Raw genomic sequence first — 23,385 nt, forward strand, 5'->3', positions numbered from 1 at the left:
TTCAACTTTTTAATTAAAAACATGCAGCGCTTTATCAAAATTATTTTATTTTCTTACCTTTTTCACAACCGCAGATGTCACATCGAACCTTTCTATAATAAATAAGAATATAGAAAACTCCTAGATATTTTTCTAAACATGAAGACTGTGCCCCTCTTGCCCCACCGAAATGAACCTCAGACATTTTTAAAATGTCTCAACGATTAAACAACCCAAAACTTTTAACTAAATTCAATATTGACAAATTTACAAAGTTTAAAAAAGTATACTTAAGTCATGATACACATCATCCAGTACCTAAAGAATGGAAAGCATATTGAAATCATACCAAACCTGAGCATGTATTTTTTTGCCAACTATGATTGCATTATTGTTGGGACAATTTAGGTTTATTTTAATTCTTAATGGCAATATTAGTATTCTTAAAATTGTTTAAAAAAAGAAACAAAAATGTTCTTAATGAAGGAGGACTGAGTCATTGGGAACTGTAATTCGAACTGATCCAGCCTTCATGACTTCAGACTTCATGCTAGTGTTCAAATCACACACGTGTTTGATAAGTATTTATAATGCTTGCAATACCATCAACACAGAAATCTCCTCGTAGAGGGAGTCACTCCATTAGTCTCTCAAGTTTCCCTGTCCAGAGACGTTGGACTCTGATGTGCAGCTCACTGATGGTTGTCCACTCATAGACCATCTGGTCCCTTCATGCTTGACTCCTTGGCAGACTGTGGAGCTGCAACTGCTTGAAAGATGCACTGAGATGGCTCGCAGTATCCGTTAAGGCCGGCAGGACCAGGTGGCCCAGGCACACCTGGCATTCCAGGAACACCTGGTTGTCCTCTCAGGCCGTCACGGCCATCACTGCCATATGCTGGCCTACCTGGATCACCTGAGAACAGGTGGAGGAACAGATGACCAGTTAGAGGGATGATATTTAAAGATTTTCCAACACCTCAAATTTACATTTTAAGCAAGCATAGATGAATGATACAATGGATATGAGATGGTAAAATATGGAGGTCATACATAAAAATTATTAAGTCATGATCTCACCTGGGAGCCCTGGTGGTCCAGGAATACCTTTAGGCCCCTGCACAGTGGGCCCTCTATCTCCCCTGTCACCTTGGTCACCTAAATCACACAGAATAAAAATGTGTGCTCTCAACCTTTTTGACTCCAAGGCCCCCCATTGTCCAAGACAATTTGAAGGCCCAAAGGTCTGCTTTTTAGCATTTTAAATTCTATTTATTAATATAAATGTATTAAATATTTTTTATGTCATCTTGCGGCCCCCTTTAAAGTTTGCTGATGCCCTCTATTGGGTCCCGGTCCCCTGGTTGAGAAACACTGCTCTAACATCAGTTGGTCTGTTGTGCAAAAAACATGTCTGATGATTCAAAAGAGGGTGACCTCTATTTACATTTTCTGAAACAAGTCCACTTGGAACCCCTTGAATTCATTTATTAACATGCTACATGTACAGATTTACAATATCAGCATATTTGATCATTCTATTTATGTATGATGAAACATTTGATAGAATTTTATAAGAATATTATAAAATATTTATAAGCATTTGTAAGGGGAAAAATATATACACTGCCTGGCCAAAAAAAAAAAAAAAAAGTGCATACTTTACTATTTCATTGGACCGCCTTTAGCTTTGATTATGGCGTGCATTCATCGTGACATTGTTTTGACAACCTTGTGCAACGTACAACATTTATTTCCGTCCAGAGTTTCATTCATTTTTGGCCAAGATCCTGTATTGATGATGGGAGAGTCGAATCACTCAGTAAAGTCTTCTCCAGCGTATCCCAAAGACTTTCAGTGGGGTTAAGATCGGGACTCTGTGGTAGTCAATACATGTGTGAAAATGATTCCTCATGCTCCCTGAACCACTCTTTCACAATGGGCACTATGCGTGACGGATGCATTGCTTCATGCGCTTCCCTTCTTACCCTGATGCATACATCGCTTTGGAACAGGGTACATCTGGACTCATCAGACCACATGACCTTCTTCCATTGCTCCACAGTCCAATCTTTATGTTCCCTAGCAAATTGAAGTCATTTTTTCCTATTAACCTCACAAACAAGTGGCTTTCTTGTGGCCACACAGCTGTTTAGTCCCAATCCTGTAAGTTCTTGTCGCATTGTGCATGTGGAATTTCTCTTTCACTATTAAACATAGTTCTACAGCCGATTTTTTACGATGTGACTTCAAGCCTTTTAGTAATCTGCGATCACGATCATTCAAGACTTTTTTTCTGACCACATTTCTTCTGCGAAGTTGGCAGTTCACCACTACCCTTCAAGGTTTTAATAATGCGTTGGACAGTTCTTAACCCAATTCCAGTGATTTCTGCAATCTCCTTAGTTGTTTTCTTTGCTTGATGCAGGCCAAAAAGAGTAACATCTTTTCCACGACCACGGGATACGTCTTCCGACATGGTTGTGTAAGGAATGAGAAGCTACACACTTCATCAGTTAGGGTTAAAATAATTGTTGCCAGCTGAAACATATTAAATCACAGCAATAATGATCCAACCATAGGCTCTTAAGTATCAGCTTATTTAAATCCAAACGGCAACTTTTTTTTTTTTGGCCAGGTAGTTTATAACTAAGCAGCCACAGATGGGCTTGTCTTGCACCATCATTATAGACAAAAACATGCATCCACTTGCTGGCATAGGCATTTATTAGTTCCAAACTGTTATTAGCCTTATATCAATGTCATAATTATGACATATCTTGAGAACTTAATGAGTTAAGGTGATAATTCCCCAAAATTCTGTTATCATTTACTCAAATCTCATTTGCTCTTACATTTGATTCAAACATTTGTGTTATGATCTGTGATAAGACACGCATGAACTGATTTAGTCTGATGCCAAGTCTAAGAGCAAGCGTGAAAGAGATTTGAGAGCAACAGCAGAAGAGAGGGTTTTCAGCATATAATGACTTTTCAGTGTTTTCCTCACACAAAGCTATTGTATGGCTTTGGAAGTCTTGAAATATAGTGCACAGCTTTAAATGGATCCTGTCATGAGGAATCAAATTTTCCTTGATATTTTGACAAATAAGAGATCATTCTACTATAAAAAAATAAATAAATACTGTACATTTCAGAACTCAAAACTTAATCCCCAATGGAATAAAAGCATTTATTGAAACCAAGCTGCAAAAACGCCTCGTTCTGTACTTCCGTAACTTCCTAGGCCCTGCCCACTGGGGCTTAGTTTGGAAACAGAGAGAGCAGGACGGACAGGCCTGGTGTGGCCTACTAACTATTCCTGAACACCAAAGGGGACCCATCTGGACTGTTTTTAATTATTTTTGTATACAAACATGCACTAGACAGACGTCTTTGAACATTGTTATGCATCTCGCAACGCTTTTAAAAGACGCATTTTTAAGTTACAACTCTGAAAAGGAGACCCTGTTCATTCAGCTGCTGCATCTTGTTTTTTTGCTGCATCTGCACTATTTTTAATTGTTGGTTTATGTATATGTGCACTAGATGAACATCAGTATGTATGTGCGTGTCTTGATCATCCTGCTTTGGACTATGCAGGTGTGTTTTGTTTTTGTTTTTTTTTGGCTCATATTAGCTTGGATTGCTTATGAACCAGTCATAATACGATTAAAGCTTTGCAAAGGAACAGTAATTGAAGGATGGGGCAGTTAAAAACACATTTGGACCCCATCGCAAAACCATGAGTAAACAGTTTCATTCATGAATATTTAAAAATGTCATGACTGTTTGATAGTTAATGGTGCTGCTATGCTTGAGTGAACAGTTTCATATATTCGGATGCAATGTGTTAGGTGTGCGTTGTGTGTAAACGCACACCTAACGTTTTGTTTTATAATGTTGCGGAGCTGGATCAATCTTCCGATTGAGTTTCAAATATGGCTGTATTCGAGGGCTGCACAATGTTAGCCAATCATAACAGTGGGCATTTATGTTGACATTTAAAGAAGGCGCTGAGGCCAAAACCGAGCGTTTCAGACAGAGGGCCAGAGACAAGGTGGAAAATTGGTGCAAAACACCAGCTGAAAATACATCTGTTCCATGAGCACTTAACCAACCCACACTAACTGCACTTACTACTGCACTTAACCTACACTTGATGTAAAAAAAAAAAAAAAAAAAAAAAATAAAACAAATCATTCTTTACTACTCCAGCCACTGTGAGAATTTGGCAGTCCTATACTGTAGATGTTGTTAAACTTTGTATGACAAATTGCTTGCTATGTGTCCCATTTGTAAGTCACTTGGGATAAAAGCGTATGCTAAATGACAATGTAAATGTTAAAAAAAAAACTTTACTAACATTATCAGTGGAACTCTAATAAAATTGTGAGAGAAAAAAATAAAGAGTATGTCATGACCCCTTTAATAGTACTTATTTTTGTTTAGCTTTATTGGAGCTTAACAGCCCCTGTTCCACTGTATGCTTTCATTGTATGGAAAAGAGCAATGTGAACAGTCTCCTTAAGTCACATGTGTATGGAACGCCGTGAAAGTGAATCAATGATGTCAGAATTTTCATTTTTGGTGAACTATTCCTGTAGAAACATCTACATACCTTTGGGCCCTTTTCTTCCTAGAAGCCCAGGTGGCCCTTTGAGACCTGGCAGTCCTCTGCCACCAGGATGTCCAGGGAAGCCATTGTCTCCAGCAGGTCCTGGAGGACCAGGGGGACCAGGAGGACCTGGCAGCCCAGCGATACCTGACTCAGGCCTTGTCAGACTAGCTGCCAGCTGGGCAAGCTGTCCTGTGAAGAAAAAGAAAAGGCAATGTCTGAGTCAAAAACACTAGAAAAAGTTCAAGAAATATAAAGGTTAATACTTTACAACAATGTGGAATACTGACCTTGCATGACCCTCATGCAGACTTGCTTAATATGCTCATTTGTTGGTGCTTGGCCCTGGAGAAAAGTCAGGTGGACACTATTAAGACTTTGAACTATTTCAATAATATTCCTGTAGGTTTATTTGTTCATTGTTGGTTAATTGTGGTGGAACAAATCCCATTATAATGTCAGACACCATCAGACTGCTGTAAAATTCTTGATGGCCTGCCAAACAGTTAATGAGTTTAGGAGGGCAAATACCTGAACCATGACAGAACTAATAAGCTCAATGTGAAATCCAATTGTTATGTCAGGTATGATAAATTATCTGTGATAATTAGGATGGCACAGATTGAGATTTTTAAAAAAGGCGTACTCGTCGTCCCTGTATCCCAGGCAGTCCGGGTACTCCTCTGTCTCCTTGCATGCCTCTTGGTCCAGGCTCTCCGGGTGGGCCCTCGGGTCCAGGTTGGCCACGCCCTCCCTCCGGTCCTTTATTTCCTGTGTCTCCTGGTTTTCCTGTCTGAACACAACAAAAGATGCATCAGGATCCACTTATGAGTTGACCCACGCAGGGGGGTGATCAAATTAGTCGAAATGTTTAATAAATGACTCAAATTAACATCACGTATCAGATCAGACTCACCGATCCTTTCTCTCCTGGCTCTCCCTCATCACCCTGAGAAAATAAGTGGACATGGAATTTTAAATCAGCAAGGTGGACATGACCTGTGCCTTAACCAATACACTTGGATATTGAGTTTGAAACTGAGGAGAAATATTGTTGCTGCTGAGTAAAACAAACCCTGTGAACATAATTAAAAATCATAATTTGTGAAGGTTTTACTTACTACATCTCCTTTCTCTCCTGGTGTTCCTTCTTCACCAGGTGGTCCCTAAACAAACATATATTAGGTATATTATATTATTGGTGTGGGATAATACACATCTAATTTATTGTATTTATTATAAAAACATTTATTATTATACATTATAAAAATGATAAAATATCCTGTAGATATATTCAGAAATAATTTATGCAGGCTTACTTGTTCGCCTTTTGGACCAGTGAGACCAACCAGGCCCTAAAATACAAAAATAAAGACATAACTGTCTTATAACAGCTATGTCATAAATTAATTATAATGATTTCAACATAATTCATATCTAAAAAAAAAAAGCCCTTTTATTTTCGGCGTATCTGTTTCTTTCTCACCGTTATGTGAGATTCAACGTTATGTCTATAGCGCCTCACATTTCTCCTTCACAATGAATCGTTACGGGGCCATAATTCATGTATTCTACATAAATAATATATTAGAAATAAGCATAACCATACAATGTACTTAAAAGTAATTTAATTAATTGAAAATCAGTAACTGTAATCTGATTACAAGCATTTAAAATGAAGAGTCCTCGAAAATGTCAACATAAAAGTCTTTGCAAACATAAGAATGACGATGACGATGTAACAACAGTAACTAATTACTTTGTAATTAGATTACACCCAACACTGATTATGAAATACAGTATTTAAATGTATTGATGTTAAAAACAAACATTAGGTTCTTTCATGTTCTAAATTACTATTAGTTGACAAAAAAAAAAAAAAAAAAGAGAGAGATAGAGAGAGAGAAAAAGCTACATTTTCTAAATCCTACCCTGTCTCCTTTCTGCCCGGGTAGGCCAGCAGGCCCTGAAAGACCAGGAAGGCCCAAATCTCCTTTAGCACCCTGTAGAATACATAAACACACACACACACACACAAATAAATAAAAATCAGTGAACACTACATGGCTTGTGCTTAAAGCTGCCTTACAAACCACATCTGCTCTAAAAACACAGCTGTTAGCTCAGTGAGCACGGTACTGGCAGGGCATGTCTTAAAGTGTGTGGATGGATGTGGACTCTGATTAAGCCTGATGCCCTTCGCTGGCTGCTTTAAGGAATTTCTGTCAAACAGAGAGCTCATTCAGTCCCACTTTCCTGCTCTGAATATCCCCTTACCAAAGAAAATACCCCCAGCCACTAGGCCTCAATAACAACAGGCTATTCATGCCCCTACCAACCGCTTACTGTATTAAAGCGAACCAGAGCTTTCTAAGGAGATTGTTTCAGTCTGGAGCAGTATTAAGCTCTTCGGCATAGGAGTGAGCTTACAGGACATGAATCTGAGAACTAGGACCAAGAATAACATGTCTCTGATTGTGTTCAATTTGTTGTGGAACATCTAGACAGTTTTGTGGTACAATGTCAGAGTCATGGCAGATGTCCGATTACAGTTCTTTTATTGATGTGTAAATTATTAAAATGTATAAGTGCTTATTTAGAACTTACATTCATGTAAAAGTTAAATACTGGATCTACCACACAGGATAGCCCCAAGATAAACACAATAACAGCTTGCTGTAGTGTTCTGGTTGAAATGAGATTAAAAAGGAATTCAAGTAAAAGTGTGAATTCAAGTTCAAAGTGATTTCAAAGTCTGTGAATTGTTATTTGAAGTGTTATTTTGAAAGTGGGTTTGGGGTTGTGGTGAGGGAATGTTATCCATGGAATTTCTGTTCATGGAATCCATTCTTGTTCATCTCATTTGTTGTCCTCTGAAGTTTTGTCTTCTTCTCATCTTTCATCTATACTTCATCTCTTGTTCCATTTTTGTCAGCTGAATCCATATGACCTATATTATTTACTGATATTTTAAGTTACGTTTACCTTTCAAATGATTTTTGAATGTCTAATTTCAAAATATTGCTATTGTTTCTTGTTCCTATAACATTTTAATGAGCCTTTCATACATATATTTTTAAAGTTAAATATTTTTATTTATTTATTTTAATTCAGCATTGCCATTTCTATCACAATATCATTGGCTATCTTGCAGTTCCCTCACAGTAAATTGAAGCATTTAAGTAAAGTAAATATAATATTTTGAGTATTTAATTTAAGCCATTGTCATTCCTTTCCACACAAACGCACATCCATTCTGTGTGAATTAATGCTCATCAAAGATTGTGCTTTGTTCACAAAACTCTATGCAATTTTCTCGGTAAAATTAACATTGTGCTATTACCACCATATATTGTGTACATTTTCTGTTGATCTTGGCATTAGTAATCATCAAATAATGAATAAAAAGAACAAATGATCAAAGAAAAGAGTTATAACCTGGCATATACACTCACTGAGCACTTTACTAGGAACACTATGGTCCTAATAAAGTTCCCGATGTTGTCTTCTGCTGCTGTAGCCCATTCGCCTCAAGGTTCGATATGTTGTTCATTCTGAGATGCTATTCTGCTCACTACAATTGTACAGAGTGGTTATCTGAGTTACCGTAGCCTTTCTGTCAGCTGGAACCAGTCTGGCCAGTCTATGTTGACCTCTCTCTCATCAACAAGGCGTTTCAGTCTGCAGAACCGCCGCTCATTGGATGTTTTTTTGTTTTTGGCACAATTCTGAGTAAATTAGAGGCTATTGTGCGTGAAAATCCCAGGAGATCAGCAGTTACAGAAATACTCAGCCTGTTTGGCACCAACAATCATGCCACGGTTGAAATCACTGAGATAAAAAATTTTCCCCATTCTGATGGTTGATGTGAACATTAACTGAATCTCTTGACCCGTATCTGCATGATTTTATGCACTGCGCTGCTGCCACACGATTGGTTGATTAGATAATAGCATGAATAACTAGGTGTACAGGTGTTCCTAATAAAGTGCTCAGTGAGTGTATATCCAGATGTGCAGTGTAGTCAAGCATACTTTTGCATGTTAATGAGTTAATTCAGGTGTCTGGATCACAGTAGTGTGGTGATGCTGTACAGTCCCATCAGAGCGTGCCAAATTGTGGTGGTCTGCTGCATCCTCTGCTAAATAGCGCTCAGAACCGACTCGCAAGATCAGAAATGCGGCATGCATATTGTGTTGGGCATACATTTTGTGGGTGCGTTTGTGCCGCTACACCAGTGCATGCAAATAAACGCTCCACTTTTACCGGGCACAAATCATTCTTAGTAAATTCCCCCCTCAGTGTCTGTGCCCATTAAGCTTCATTACTTCATAGTGATGTTGTTTCCTGAAGAGTTTCTGAAAGTGTCCTACCACATCTTTTATTATATGCCTTTATCATAGAATCTTGATAATGGTGATATAATGGAGGTTTTGAGATATTGTGACACCTGATAACTCACCCTTACACCTGGCAAGCCTGCAGGCCCATCAGGGCCTCTTTCTCCTCTCTCTCCCTAGAGAAACAGAGAGAAAGAGAAAGAAAGCAGAAAATTATTGGAGTGACACATTTCTGTGTATGACACTATATACTGTGTAAAGAAATATACTCACTGGCCCACCTCTTGGTCCGACTTGTCCAACCTCTCCCTGGTCACCACGTTCACCCTGAAATCAAAACATCAGAAAATCTGTCAATCAGCATATCAAATTATTAATCATACAATTAACACAGTATGTACAATCCATCCACACGGGCATGTTGGTTGTGATAAACAAAGGGACTCACTGTTTTTCCATTATTTCCAATCAGACCTGCCATGCCAGGATCACCAGAATTTCCCTAAAATAGAAGTAAGGCAGGTTAACCTTCAGTAGATAAACTACATCTACTTCCATAAGAGTGCTAATGTATTAATAATGAGCTAACATGTCTGATTATGACCAAAACATTCCTTTAGTAGGGATCTAGCTTGGTAAAACCAATCAAAACTGTAGCAGCAAAACCTTGACAAAGATATACCATTACTCAATATAATTTAATTTGCACTTGAATTACCTACTTTTTCACCCATGTGGCCCTTTGCTCCTGGAATACCTGGTAAACCCTGGAAAAGAAAAATATCAATCTTCAGTATTTGCTGATTTTACAAAAAAACAATAATACATGCCATTTCTAATCTTAGAAGCAGGTATCACTGTTAAATAACTGTAACTTTACAACATAGGTCAAATGTAATACGCACTGGGAATCCCTGAAGTCCAGCCTCTCCAGGTGAGCCAACTTTCCCGGGAAGACCCTAAAACAGCAACAGACATATGCTGATAAAAATCTCTCTACTAAAGAAAGAAAAAGCAGTACCGCATATCATCCTGAATAATTAGTTCAATTTTGCTCATTACCTTCACTCCAGGAAGTCCTGGAATACCATCACGACCATCCACCCCAGGCAAACCCTAGACCACAAAAATTGTATAATAAGGCTTTTAAGGATAACACAATGTTGTATACCATGAATTAACTTCAGAAATAGTTAACTTACAGTCTCTCCTTTCAGTCCAGGTAAACCCATAAGTCCCTGAAAGCCCAGTGCTCCCTAAACAGAGGAGCAACCAACATGGAATGGTATTAATATAGTAACTCAAAAGGGGATTAGTACGACGGCGTTTTAGTGCCACATATAAAAAAAAAAAAATCTAACATTGAGAATGAAGTAGTAATATTTTGAGAATCAAGTCAAAATTATAAGAATAAATCATGAGGAAAGTAACATCAAACAAGGTGCAAACACGCCTCCTATGTAAATTAGGCTCATTTTAGACTGCGCTTCATTCACAAAAATTGCCTGCCGCAATTTAAATCGCTCTGTTACCACAAATAAAAGTATTAAAAAAGTAGTAAAAGTTTATTTTATTTAAAAGAGATGTTTGTGAACATTTTCAATCCATCATATCAGCAGTAATTCATCAAACACTAATGATGGAGAGCGTTATAGCTTGGCATATATCAAGATGCGCTGTGTAGTCAAGCACACATATTTTTTTTTTGCAGGTATTTAATTTATTCAGGGGAAGTTAAAATTGTGCAGTGCCTAGACCTGTAACCAGATGATCTATTCATATTTACATAGGTTGATAGTTCAGTACTGATGTCCATCATTTTTATCCTGTTCTTTGTGCATTTATTCAGGTTCCGTCCAAAGAAACAAAACATTAGCCTACGTGAGAGCCCACATCACGCGCATTCATGTTACATGCATTTTTTGTGTCACTTTCATTAATCTTTATGAAGTTGAGAACTATTTGAAACCCCGTCTTACTAAAACCATTATTATTTCTATAATTAAATTCTGTAATAGTTAATGCATTTCGCCACTTTGGCAAGGTTACAAACAACTTCCATGTTTGTCAGTATATCCACATTATTTTTAGAAGATAAACTCCTGGACATAATTGCCAGTCTGACCGGACAGCTCCCATAACACTTAAATATACTTTAATGAGCGATCTGCGTCCTGGTTTGGGAAACAGCCGTTACTCCATCTTAAAATAACAAGCGACGTTAGTTAAGATAATCTGAAACGCTTAAGTTGCAACGTCATTTGGAAACCCAGACATGGTCTGCTTTTTTGTTGGTTTTTGCTCTCAAAACAATACTGTAACTGAGGTGTTACCACATTCACTATGAATAAACTGTGCCCGGTAAATGTGTTATTTATTAGCACGCTGCAGACCACCAAATTTGACCCTGTCTGGACTGTACATGTCCACCTAAATCATCTCTTAAACATGCAGAAAAAGTGTGCTTGACTACACAGCACATCTGGATAGGCTATATGCCAAGCTATAACGGTCTTCTCCACAATTTGATCAGTGTTTGATGAATTACTGCTGAGGACTTGAAAATGTTCTCAAACATCTCTTTTAAATAAAATTCATTTTACCGCCTATTTTAATTTGCGGTAATAGCGCGATCTAAATTGCGGCAGGCATTTTTTGTGAATGAAGCAATTTCAGTGCTGATTGCGCCTGCTAAAATAGATTGTGGCTGGTGATAGATGCAGGTTGCAGGTTTTTGCACTGAAATAATGTGCAAAAGTTGCGCAACTGTTAAATCTGCACAATGTCTTGAAATGGACCTATATAATTCAAAGCAGTTCAAATTATATTTCGCTAACTTGAGAGCAAGCCTGTAACTCGTGCCTCACTTGACAGGCACCCACAGGTGTACTAACTACTGTACTAATGCACACCTCATTCATGAACGGAGCTCTCATAATGCAATGACTTTATTCTCGAAATATTACGACTTTATTCTCGTAATTGACTTTTTTCTCAAAATATGACGACTTTATACTCATAATTTTGACTTTATTCTCAAAATATTACAACTTTAATCTCATCTCATAATGCTACGACTTTATTCTCGAAATTGTTACTTTATCCTCAAAATACTACGACTTTATTCTCGAAATGTTCGATTTTTTTCGTGGCACCAAAACACCATCGTAGATTAGAACTTCTTAGCATAACAAGTCAAAAATATGTTGCAAGATAAGCCCAATTGAAGAACTTTTTTTAAAATCATGGTTCATGATTTTTCACTGTAATATTACAGTTTGTCTTCTTATGCAGCTGATATAAATATATTGTATACAGTATGTGCAGTGTTGGGTGCAATCCAATTACAAAGTAATTAGTTACTGTAATCTAATTACTCTTTAGTCAAAAAAGCAATGTAATTAATTTCATTATATATTCTTGAAATCAGATTACAGTTACATTCAATTACTTTAATTACTATTAAAGTACATCATAGGGTTATGCTTATTTCTAATATATTATTTATGTAGAATACATTCATTTATGGCCCCGTAACAAGTCATTGTGAATGAGAAATCTGAGGTGCTGAGTATGACTTCTGTGTAACAATGAACAAGAGTGTTTTAGAAAGTGTTTTAGAAAGTAACTTAAAAGTAATTAGTAATGTGATCTGATTACAATTTTAGATAAATAATTAGTAATTTGTATTGTAATTTGAATTACTATTTTTACGTAACTTAACCAACACTTAGTATGTGTTGCCCAATTTGTTTTGTTATTTTGATATATTTATTTGTTAGTTTAGTTGCTGACTCACCTGAGCTCCTTTTGGTCCGGCCTCACCTACTTTTCCTCTTTGACCATGATCACCCTTAAAAATTAAATAAAATATAAATCATTAGGTTTTATTCCATCTAATATCATCAAGCAACAGCTTCATAAGCAATAATCAGTTTGTAAAACACAAGGCCTGTAAAAGCAATCTTTAAAATAAAAAGACATGCCAAAATTCCTTAGAATTAAAGTGTGAAATAAGTAGTGGTCAGTTAAAACGGATCTAGACAGGTGAAGCTTTAAATAGAGTATGGAAAATAGAACAAATCAAAATATGATACATGTTCCAGGAAATTTTTGGTGGGTGATCACTCCATTTAGTATGTGATCATGCAACAGGTTGCCTAGACATTCTGATGAACAATATGGCTTTTAGAAAGTACACGCTAAGCAAAAAAATGCAAAAGGGTTCTGAATTAATCATTCATAATTGTGCACTTGATCTTCATTATAGAGTTAGAACTTAGGATAATATGTTAGAAATTTGGTAAATTAATGTAGAGAATACAAGTATGGTTTCAGGTCCAGCTAGTGGCAGTTATAAATAGAAACTATAACTGAGGTCAAAGGTCAACACTTTGAAGTGACTTGTTGACTCAGGTGACATTATATAATACTGATTGTGACACTTACAGGAGCACCCTGTATGCCCTGAGGACCCAAATCGCCAACATTCCCACGAAGTCCCTATTAGAGAAAAATCACTTAGTAATTTCATGAAAAGTCATTTTTTTCTTTACTTATGAAGACCTTTTGACCCTTACCCTGTCCCCTTTAGGGCCCATTATCCCTGTGATTCCTCTGAGACCCTGTGGACCCTAGAGTTGCAAAACAAACACACAAAGAGATGTAGAGTGACTGAATAGGAACAATTGAGTGGAAAGGATATATTATTAACATTTGACACAAGCAAAGAATATTAGATAAATAATGTTTGTTTTTACAGGTGTTCCTTGTGCTCCTGGCTCTCCAGGTGCTCCCTGGTCTCCTTCTTCACCCTGTAAAAAAATAGCAACTCAGTTACACACCCAGTCATGATCTTAGCTCTTTAGTTACTTGTTTTCCAGTAATCAATAAAAACAGTTAACATGCTGACTGTTCAAAGAATGAAGACCCCATGAAATTAAATTTGGAGTTCTGTAGATTTTAATTCATTATTAGCTTTGAAGGATCTATATGATAGTGTACTCCTAAAACTAACTTTAAGCAGATATAAGCATTTAAAATGTACAATCTTTATCTTTCAGAAAATAGACCAAGATATTGATGACTCATCTTGCACTTACAGACATTTCCAAAAAATAAAAAAATTACTGATTCAAATGAAATGCTCTCTATAATGAGAATGCTCCTCCCCCTAATACCACCAGTTTCTGACTAGCAAAAGCAAGTGGCAAATCATAGCTAACAGTTATTATGTGAACTAAAGGCTATCAGCTATTTAAAGGGCCATGACTACAACACATTTTTTGAGATGTTAACAGGTGTATATGTCTTGCACACAAGGGAAGAGAATGTTAACATTAGTTATTTTTAAATTCAAGAGTAAAAGGTTTAATTTAGGGATTTTTCGGAATATTTTCGTCTTTCAGGTTTGAAATGAACATCGAGTCAACGTCACAGGTCGTGACGTACAGGGTTTAGCTTTCCATTGAATTTCAGAGCCTCTACATCACGGGTGTTCTCAATATTATTCATGAGAAGGCATGGCCTTTACCCCATGCGCTTCAAACTCTCAAGCGCCTCAGTCAGTTGAGAGAGTTGATAGTACTGTGACGCGAGTCCCCCCCACCCTGCGCTGCTGACAGAGGGACAGGACAGGCTTTCAGTCAAAGGCAACACCTTTTAAATGTTCGCGCAGCACGCATTTATTAACGTGAGTGTTTTGAGATATGCGGTGTGGTGGACCGTCTCTGACTAGGACTCGTTTGAGACGCGGTTTACATTGATTGTCCCAGACACAAACACTATCCATCCATCCCTAATGTAAGTGTGTTAACCGATCTAAGCACTTATATTTGTAAATCATTGTCTAGGAATAAGTCTCAAAAGTTATTAAAGTGTAAAAAACATGAATACAGGCTTTCAATACAGGCTTGGCATTTATTTGTGTATTAAATTACAGATATAAATTACCATTGTGAGTAATGTACTGTGATCTTACAAAATAGTGTATAATTTATTTGTGCATTCTGTTACGGGCAATTGGGAGATTCTTTGATGCTGTTAATTGCATTAATTTATTTTTATTTTTTTGGAATGCCCAGTACCTCAATCCGGGTGGCGGAGGACGAATCTCAGTTGCCTCCACGTCTGAGACCGTCAACTCGTGCATCTTATCACGTGGCTTTTTTTTTCTTTTTTCCCAATTTGGAATGGCCAATTCCCTTACCATTCCAAATTTAGTCACGTAGTGATTCGCCTCAGTCCGGGTGGCGGAGGATGAATCCCAGTTGCCTCCTCATCTGAGATTGTCAACCCACTCATCTTATCACGTGGCTTGTTGAGCGCGTTGCCATGGAGACATAGTGCGTGTGGAGGCTTCACGCCATCCACCCCGGCATCCGTGCTCAACTCACCACGCGCCCCACTGAGAACGAACCACATTATAGCGATCACAAGGAGGTTACCCCATAGCAACCGGGCCAATTTGGTTGCTTAGGAGACCTGGCTGGAGTCACTCAGCAAGCCCTGGGATTTGAACTCGCAAACTCCAGGGGTAGTAGTCAGCGTCTTTACTCGCTAAGCTACCGAGGTCCCCCTGTTATCTGCATTATTAAAATAAAGCAGAGTGACTGGATCAGACAGTTGTTGGGTTCACTCCCCCTTCTCCCCTCACTCCACTGCTGATCACGCCCAGTTTGAGTGTATCTTTTAAAAATGTGGTGAGAGCTCAACTGTGTTGAAACAGGGGGTGTTCTGACCCTTAAAAAACAAGGGATAAGTCCTTCAATACCTCCCACCACAAATTCCTGCTTCGATAGTAAAGAAAACTGCACTCATCAAACAATTTAATAGGGTCTTTCAGTGTTAATATAGTATGTTAGATTAAATAATTAGGTGTTCCACTCGTTTGATGAATTTTCATGTTTTTGGATCATTTTAGAGACTGCCCTGAAAAAGAGCAATTTTTAGGGACATAGTGATGAAAAAATACTGTATATTCAATATGGGAATTTCTTTTCCATTACTTTTAAAAGTTAAATTAATTTGTATTTCCAGCTTTTCCATAACCATGGGAACCTTAAAAAATGAAATTATCTAATAATAACTGTATCTAATTATTCAAATGTATGAGCCACCATTTAATAAAGGTCATTTCCACACTATTTACATTTTCACTTCTATATATGTGACTGAGAGAAGAACAAAAAAATTACACTAAACCTGACTTATATAACTGTCACCTTATGTCCTTGCCTTCCTGGTTCACCTGATTCACCTTTGCCACCTTTGTGACCCTGAACATGAACAAAAACACAGAATGAATTAGTCTGAATGACACCCACTTGAACATCCATGTTTAATGGCCGGAAGCATGTATTAATTGAAATAAAAGGAAAATACCTATATATTATATAAAAACTCACCTTCATGCCTGGAAGACCAGTGTAACCAGTCAAACCAGAAGTACAGGCATTTGGACACTGAGAAACAAAAAAGACGGATCAATTAGTAGAAACCTTGACACATAATAAATAAGCCACTTTTAAAATCCAGCCTATTACAGTAGCCCAGAATTTCCAAACAAATACAAGAGTGAAATGTGAAAGGAATAAGGCAAACAAAATGCTGAATCAACTCATCTTAAACCCAAACAGTACTACAAAAATACAGGCAGTTGACGAATAACAACTTTTTTTTATCAAAATCAAGATATTAGGTTACAATTGATATTGTTGTGTAAGGGTAAGTGTACAGTATATTTAAGGTGTCATGACAGGACACCATATTAAATCACCTTTATGCCTTCAGTAATTCATTTTAAATGGTCCTGTGGTGACCAGTACAAATATTTTGCAAATTATCTCTGAATTAATATGACCATAAAACTGCATGCATTATAAAAGTATAAGAGTATAGCATGTCACACCGCAGGATATGTTACTTTCCTAAAGTATTTCATGTCAGCTACCCATAATTATCTGTTAATGGGGAATTGCTGAGTCTGTGTTATCTGAAGAGCAAATACTTGAACAAAAATGTATGACAACAGATTTAGTGAAAGGGTAACCAGACTTAAGACTTGGATTCTTACCAGCTCCTTACCATCCCAGACTCCAGGAGGGCCCTATGGATATAAGGAATATGGTTGAACAATAATGTTTGGAGCCATTTTATAAATCCAGTATTTAATTATCATAAAGATCTAATCGTTAATACTTACTCTTGGCCCTGGCAGTCCTTGAGCACCAACGGGACCTCTTAATCCCCGACTTCCCTTTACAGCAGAACCAGAGACACTCAAACTTAAAATAATATCAGTGCAACAGCATTGATCTTTTTTCCAAGTCTAACTGATTAAGGTGAGTAATGGAATAACACTACATACCGGAGGTCCAACTTTGCCCAGCTCTCCAGGTAATCCATCTTCCCCATCAGCACCCTTCAAAGTAAACAAACAACAAGCCCTTAAAGTGTCAACAAATTCCCCCCATTTTAAAAAAATGACATTAAAACTAATTAAAACAAAACTAATAAATTAATAAAAGATTAGGCACTCACAGCTTCACCATCCTCTCCGACACCCTGTGAACAGGATAACAGATTTGCAATGAAAGACATTCAAACAAATCCATGTGATCATAAATTCATGTGATCTGCATGACATTTTTTTTACTTATTAGTAAATAAGATGTATGTGAACTCATGGTCCAATACAGCCTTGTTTTAGTTTAGAACATCACTGTATGAGCTAGAAGGTCAAAGGCCTGAACTTGACTTAATGACCTTCTGCTTGCATCAGCTCAGAACACAATAAGGAGGTCATTGTTGAAGATGCATCTATGCATGATAACAAATGAATGGATGCACACATGAAAAAAGTCAGATTTTGCGTACGCACAAAACATTTCAGATTTATAAAACTGTCCGTACGCCAGAACTGTTTGCTTCTCAGAAAAACTTTTAAATCATTTTAAGGGTGTTTTATTGAGAAGTTAAATATTTAATACCTGAAACAAAAATTATTAAAATTCTTTGTGCAGCATTGTCTGATACCATCGAATTACTAAGATTTTATATTCGACTGGTATTTTATTTATTTTTTTAAACCAGCTGAATGGCAAATGTACTTTTCATTGTGTTTTTATTAGACTAGAACACATTTTATGTGCATTGCTGAACTTGTTTGCAGCTGTACAATACTGTTTCTCATGAGACATGTCTCTCCAATGGTCCGTTCGACTAGTGAATGTGGCTTATACTGGCACTGCTGTCTGTTTTACCGAGCCATTTCACGTCAGTCAGAATCAGGTGCGCATCACAGATAATCTTTATTCAAATGCTGTTCTTATCTCAGTACATGATTTCTGTAATATCCATTGGGAACAGAAAATATCTCAAACTAAGAAATCTTCGCTGTCATTTTTAGTTACTGTATGTTCCTTCTCTATGATGACATGGGAAATTCATCCAAACGCAGCGCATCCCAAACCAATATTTCCCTTTTACAGCTTATATTTAAATGCCTGTTCAATTAGTTACATAAAATTAATTTAGCCTACTATAGGCTTGATAACGATTACTTCTGATTCAATGCTTAACTACATACTTTTTTTATTCTAAATGTGGTGAATTAAATGAAAATCAGAGTTTATAATCAGTCTGTTGAGTTCATTATTTGTCCAGCTGGAGTCACCAATTTATACACACCAGTAAAAGAGTGCGTACGCACAGTCAAGAGTGTCCGGATGGTGCACACATATTTAAGCCAAGTTTATTTTTTATAAATCACGATATGTTCATGGGAAATTGTGTACACACATTTCAATGCCCATTTTGCGCGTTCGCAACGTTTATACACCAGGCCCCTGATGATTTAAAAAAAGATTGCCAGATTGTTTGAAATAGCTCATATAGTAACACACTATCAGTGCTGGGTAGATTACTTTTGAATTGTAATCTGGTACTGATTACAAATTGCAAAAATGTAGTTAGTAATGTAATCTTTTGGATTACATTTTAAAGTAATCTAATCTGATTGTTTTTCAATTACTTTGATTACTTCTGATATAATTCTTGTTTATTTTATGTCACATGCATTTAAGTAGAATAAACTTGTACCATTTTGACAATACTGCTTAAATGCACTAAAGACAACTTACTTAATGGATCATTTTTTTGTGTGTGCGTGTTTTACCTGCCATTTGTCGGTTTCTGAGGGAATTAAAAAAGGCACTTAAAGGAATGTTCTGGGTTCAATGCAAGCTAAATCGACAGCATTTGTGGCATAATGTTGATAACCACAAATTCATTTTGACTCGTTCCTCATTTTCTATAAAAAAACAAAATCAAAAACTGAGGTTACAGTGAGGCACTAACAATGGAAGTGAATGGGACAATGAAAATGAACGTGGCCAATTTTTGGAGGGTTTAAAGACAGAAATGTGAAGCTTATAATTTTATGAAAGCACTCACATTAATTCTTCTGTTAAAACTCATGTATTATTTGAGATGCAAAGTTGGTTAAATTGTAATTTTTACAGTCATTTTAGGGATTTAGGGTTTGTTAACGTTACATCGTCATGGAAACGAAGTTGTAAAATTGGCTATAACGTTACACAGAAAAGGTTTGTACGTGATTTTATCAAATTAAAATCATGTTTACACTCATATCCTTTATGTCTTGTGGTTATACTTTTGAAAAAACAAGTATTTTAATGTAAAAAATTGGCCCCCATTCACTTCCATTGTAAGTGCCTCACTGAAACCTTGATTTTTGCTTTTTTTAAAGAAAAGTCTAAATTAATTTTTGTGGTAATCAACATTATGCCACAAATGCTTTCGACTGAGCTTAATTAATATTGAAACCTGAACATTCCTTTAAAATGTTCTTGCTCCCGCAATTTTGGCATTTCAAAAACCTTCCGTGTGTTATAACAGATCAGGGATGCGTTTCCCAAAAGCATTGTAAGCTAACTATGTTCGCAAGTTTCATTGTTAGCAACACAGTTCAACGATTTGGTGTTTCCCGAAACCGTAATTCCAACGAACATTTGCATCACAAAGTTGTACAGCTCTTTACCTGTGGTTAGAAGCATAGTTCCTTGTTAGTTTGCTGTTAGGACATAATTTAACTTGCTGAGGCTTCTGTATCTTTTATTCCATATATATCTTTCATTCTGTCAACACTTGGACCACGTTTACATGCATGTAAGAAAATGGCTTATTCCGGGGTTTTGCAGAAAGCGGCATTCTGAAACGTCACGTAGATGCGAATGTTTAAGAGATTAAAGGCTGTTAAGAGAAAGCACTTCAACACACAAGGTTTCTGTCAGAGAACACATTTTTGTGTGTTTCTGTTAAATCATAAGTGGCATTTATATATTTTTGAAGAGGGCGCATGTGCGTATGTCCTCAAGTGCGTCAGGGGAACTCCAAAGTTTGATGTAGAGGGAAACCCATTTATTGCAGTATATGTATCTACAAAGTGCATGCACCTTTCCAGTCTTCAGCAGCTTTCTTGAATTAAACGGCTTGTAAATGTAAATAATCTTATATAATTTCATATTCATGGAAGTTATTACTCCACTCTATGCGTAACCTCATTAACAACTGCTCATTAACGACAGTGGTTCGAACAATGGATGTGCGTTGTAATTATTACGGTTTCTGGAAACAGCTGTGACTAGCTAGTTAATATCTTCAAGGATGCATCGTACTATGGTGGTTAAGCAGTTACATCATTGTATGGGAAATGCACCCCAGACCAGTTATATTTGTGAATCAACATAAAAAATCAAATAAAAAAAAAAATTAAAAAAAAACAATTCTAAAAAGTTGTCACAAAAGCAAAAGTGCAGTCAAAAACATTTTTGAAGCCGAGTACAAAAGCAATTCACGAAAATAAAACTAATTAATCTGTGTTCTGTGTGTGCAATTTAGAATTAAAATGTTAAATTATTTAAAAAGAAGACCTACAGGGATAAATAAATGATGAACAATTTAATACCTTTGCCTGATTAATATGTAATCATGTAATCCATAAAAGTAACTGTAATCTGATAAGTATTTAAAAATGTAATTTAATCTCATTACAAGTACTTGATTTTTGAAATCTTATTACGCAATTCTGAATACATGTAATCTGTTACTACCCAGGAATGCACACTAACATTTAATTTCAAGAGATATATGACTTAAGACATGTAAGATTCTGCCACCTTTGTGTGGAAAATGTTTGAATCATTTACTTACAGGAGCTCCCCTTGGACCTGGCTCACCAGGTTCACCCTAATAAACAATAAACACCAAACTATAGTTAGTATCTTTTGAATTAAATGTAAATATTTACTATTTAACTTATTCAAGTAAAACATCAATCATAACATTTAGCCATTCTAACAAAAAAGGCCTAGCCTTTTAAAATGCAAACTTTTACAACTAGGTGAAAACTTACTTTCTGTCCAGTAGGGCCAGCAGGGCCCGGTTCACCACGTGGCCCAGTCAAACCCTTAGAAAGACACAGTCATCAATGAACATGAGCTTCACTCATTGTTTATAAAATATTGGGTATAGTACTCACTCACACGACCACAGTTAAACCCATAAGAAATGACCCCAACACCCCCCACCCCACCCCGCACACACACACACACACACACACACACACACACACTCTCAATAGAATAAAGTAACAGACCCCGCCCACATTTCCTCTAATACAGTACATGTACGGCAGACCACTGCAGATGCCAACGTTTAACTCTTCATTACAGGGAACAGGAAACACCTCTCAAAATCGAGAGCCACTAACAAAACACTGTTGATACTACACACTTATCTTTACTTTATATTTTGTTCATTTTGTGTAATTAAGAGTTGTTGTTTTTTTTGTTTTTTTTTTACAACTTAATGCTAAAATAACAGCTTAAAACCATACTTTCTATTGTAGCAGTCAACACCAGCAAAGAGGAGCCACAAAGGTCCTCAGTTTAATGCACAGGTCCATCAGCACAGAGTTTAGCTCCTGTGGCTGCGTACTTACACAAAAAGGCCTCTGTCTCCTTCAGGAAGCCTATATGGGTCTCCCTCTGTTTTCCATCCAGGAGCTTTTTTTCACCTTTTTTCACTCAGACCCCTCCAATGCAAACTACACTCACAGTCTCTGATGCTGCAAGTGTTACTTAGAAAAGAAAAGCTGATTTTATCTCACTTTCCAGACCTTAACAAAAAATAAAGATCAAGACTCACGTCCGCTCCTGGGTTTCCTGGAAGGCCATTTAATCCATTCCTGCCATTTTCTCCATCAGGGCCCTGCCAATGAAGCACATCATTATAGTATAATCATTACAGATGTGTACTGGAATGCAGAACTTTAGTTTTGTCTTGAAAAAGAGGAATACTTACTGGGGGGCCATCAGGGCCAGGGCCAGGTCCCCTCTCACCCTGAAATCATACAACATACTAACTGAATAACTAATATATAAGATGATATTCAAGGCTACATTCGTAAGGGAACCTTGTGTATAATAGGAGGACAGAATTCTGATGCTTGTCTTTGGGGTCTATTAAAATGACAGGAATAGAGCTTACATCAATGCCGTCAACGCCAGAAAATCCAGGAACCCCTGGAGGTCCAGGTGGCCCTCTTGGACCAGGTGGCCCCCTCTAAAACAACACACAAAAAGATTCAAGTTTTCTTTTGATTCAAATGTACTCTGAAATCTAAATGGTTTAGAGGGCAGAGTTCTCAGAACAAAGAAGTCATTGTAGGTGAGCCTGATGCTCTGGTTAGAGGGATCACAATGGCCCTCCTCTGATCCTGGGAAAGTGATAACAGATGTGCACACCTGGACCAACTAACTGCAAATACCTTCCACGTCAAGAAATGGATTCAGAAACCAGTATAGCATCACTTACTAAAGAAGGAGCTCACATTCAATAATTGAAAAGAAACATAACTATGTAGGAAAAACTAGTGCATTTTTAAAAAACGTTACTCACAGCTTTAATATTACAGCAAATCCCACATTCTTTTTTCTCTATATATCGTCTGTCTCTATTAATTTATATTTAAGAATCATACAGTACCTCAACACGTAACCTAAAACAAACAGCCCATCTCTATTGCAAAAGAACCATTCTTTGTATCCTACCTGTGCAGAGCTGATCAGAACTATCTGCAGTAAAATGACCAGCAGAGACGCGCGAAGAGTCCCGGCGCGCGCCATAGTCACCCTGATGACTTGGGGCAAAAAAGTCCTTTTTAGAAGATTTGTTGGGGTTCAAGTGTATTCCCCAACTAAACCTTCGCCCCATCTAACACTCACTCCGTGTAGTATAAAAAAAAAAAAATGTTTATTCATGAGCCGTGATGGAAACTTGAAGGTGATTGGATGAGAGTTTAAAGATTGGCGTAAAGTGGGCGTGTCTCAAACTCCAGTGTGGTACCTGCTGTGGGTACCTCTT

General features: G+C 37.1%; 1 protein-coding gene across 1 annotated transcript; it reads right to left on the reverse strand.

The window, feature by feature from the left end:
• Positions 1-96: 96 nt before the first annotated feature.
• Positions 97-23,227, reverse strand: col9a1a (collagen, type IX, alpha 1a). Its single transcript, XM_051673173.1, has 32 exons — positions 23,073-23,227; positions 22,510-22,584; positions 22,324-22,362; positions 22,168-22,230; positions 21,374-21,427; positions 21,172-21,207; positions 17,479-17,502; positions 17,306-17,359; positions 17,141-17,194; positions 17,012-17,044; positions 16,344-16,400; positions 16,161-16,214; positions 13,698-13,751; positions 13,518-13,571; positions 13,387-13,440; positions 12,737-12,790; positions 10,140-10,193; positions 10,000-10,053; positions 9,843-9,896; positions 9,660-9,704; positions 9,386-9,439; positions 9,211-9,264; positions 9,060-9,113; positions 6,529-6,600; positions 5,917-5,952; positions 5,719-5,763; positions 5,514-5,546; positions 5,244-5,390; positions 4,888-4,942; positions 4,601-4,789; positions 1,060-1,137; positions 97-895 (listed from the first exon to the last, which is right to left on the reverse strand). Exons 1-32 carry the CDS (start codon positions 23,145-23,147, stop codon positions 690-692), a joined length of 2,064 nt encoding a protein of 687 aa, XP_051529133.1. The 5' UTR covers positions 23,148-23,227; the 3' UTR covers positions 97-689.
• Between the last annotated feature and the right edge of the window lie 158 nt (positions 23,228-23,385).

This window comes from Myxocyprinus asiaticus, chromosome 35, assembly GCF_019703515.2.
Source record: "Myxocyprinus asiaticus isolate MX2 ecotype Aquarium Trade chromosome 35, UBuf_Myxa_2, whole genome shotgun sequence".
NCBI lineage: Eukaryota > Metazoa > Chordata > Actinopteri > Cypriniformes > Catostomidae > Myxocyprinus > Myxocyprinus asiaticus.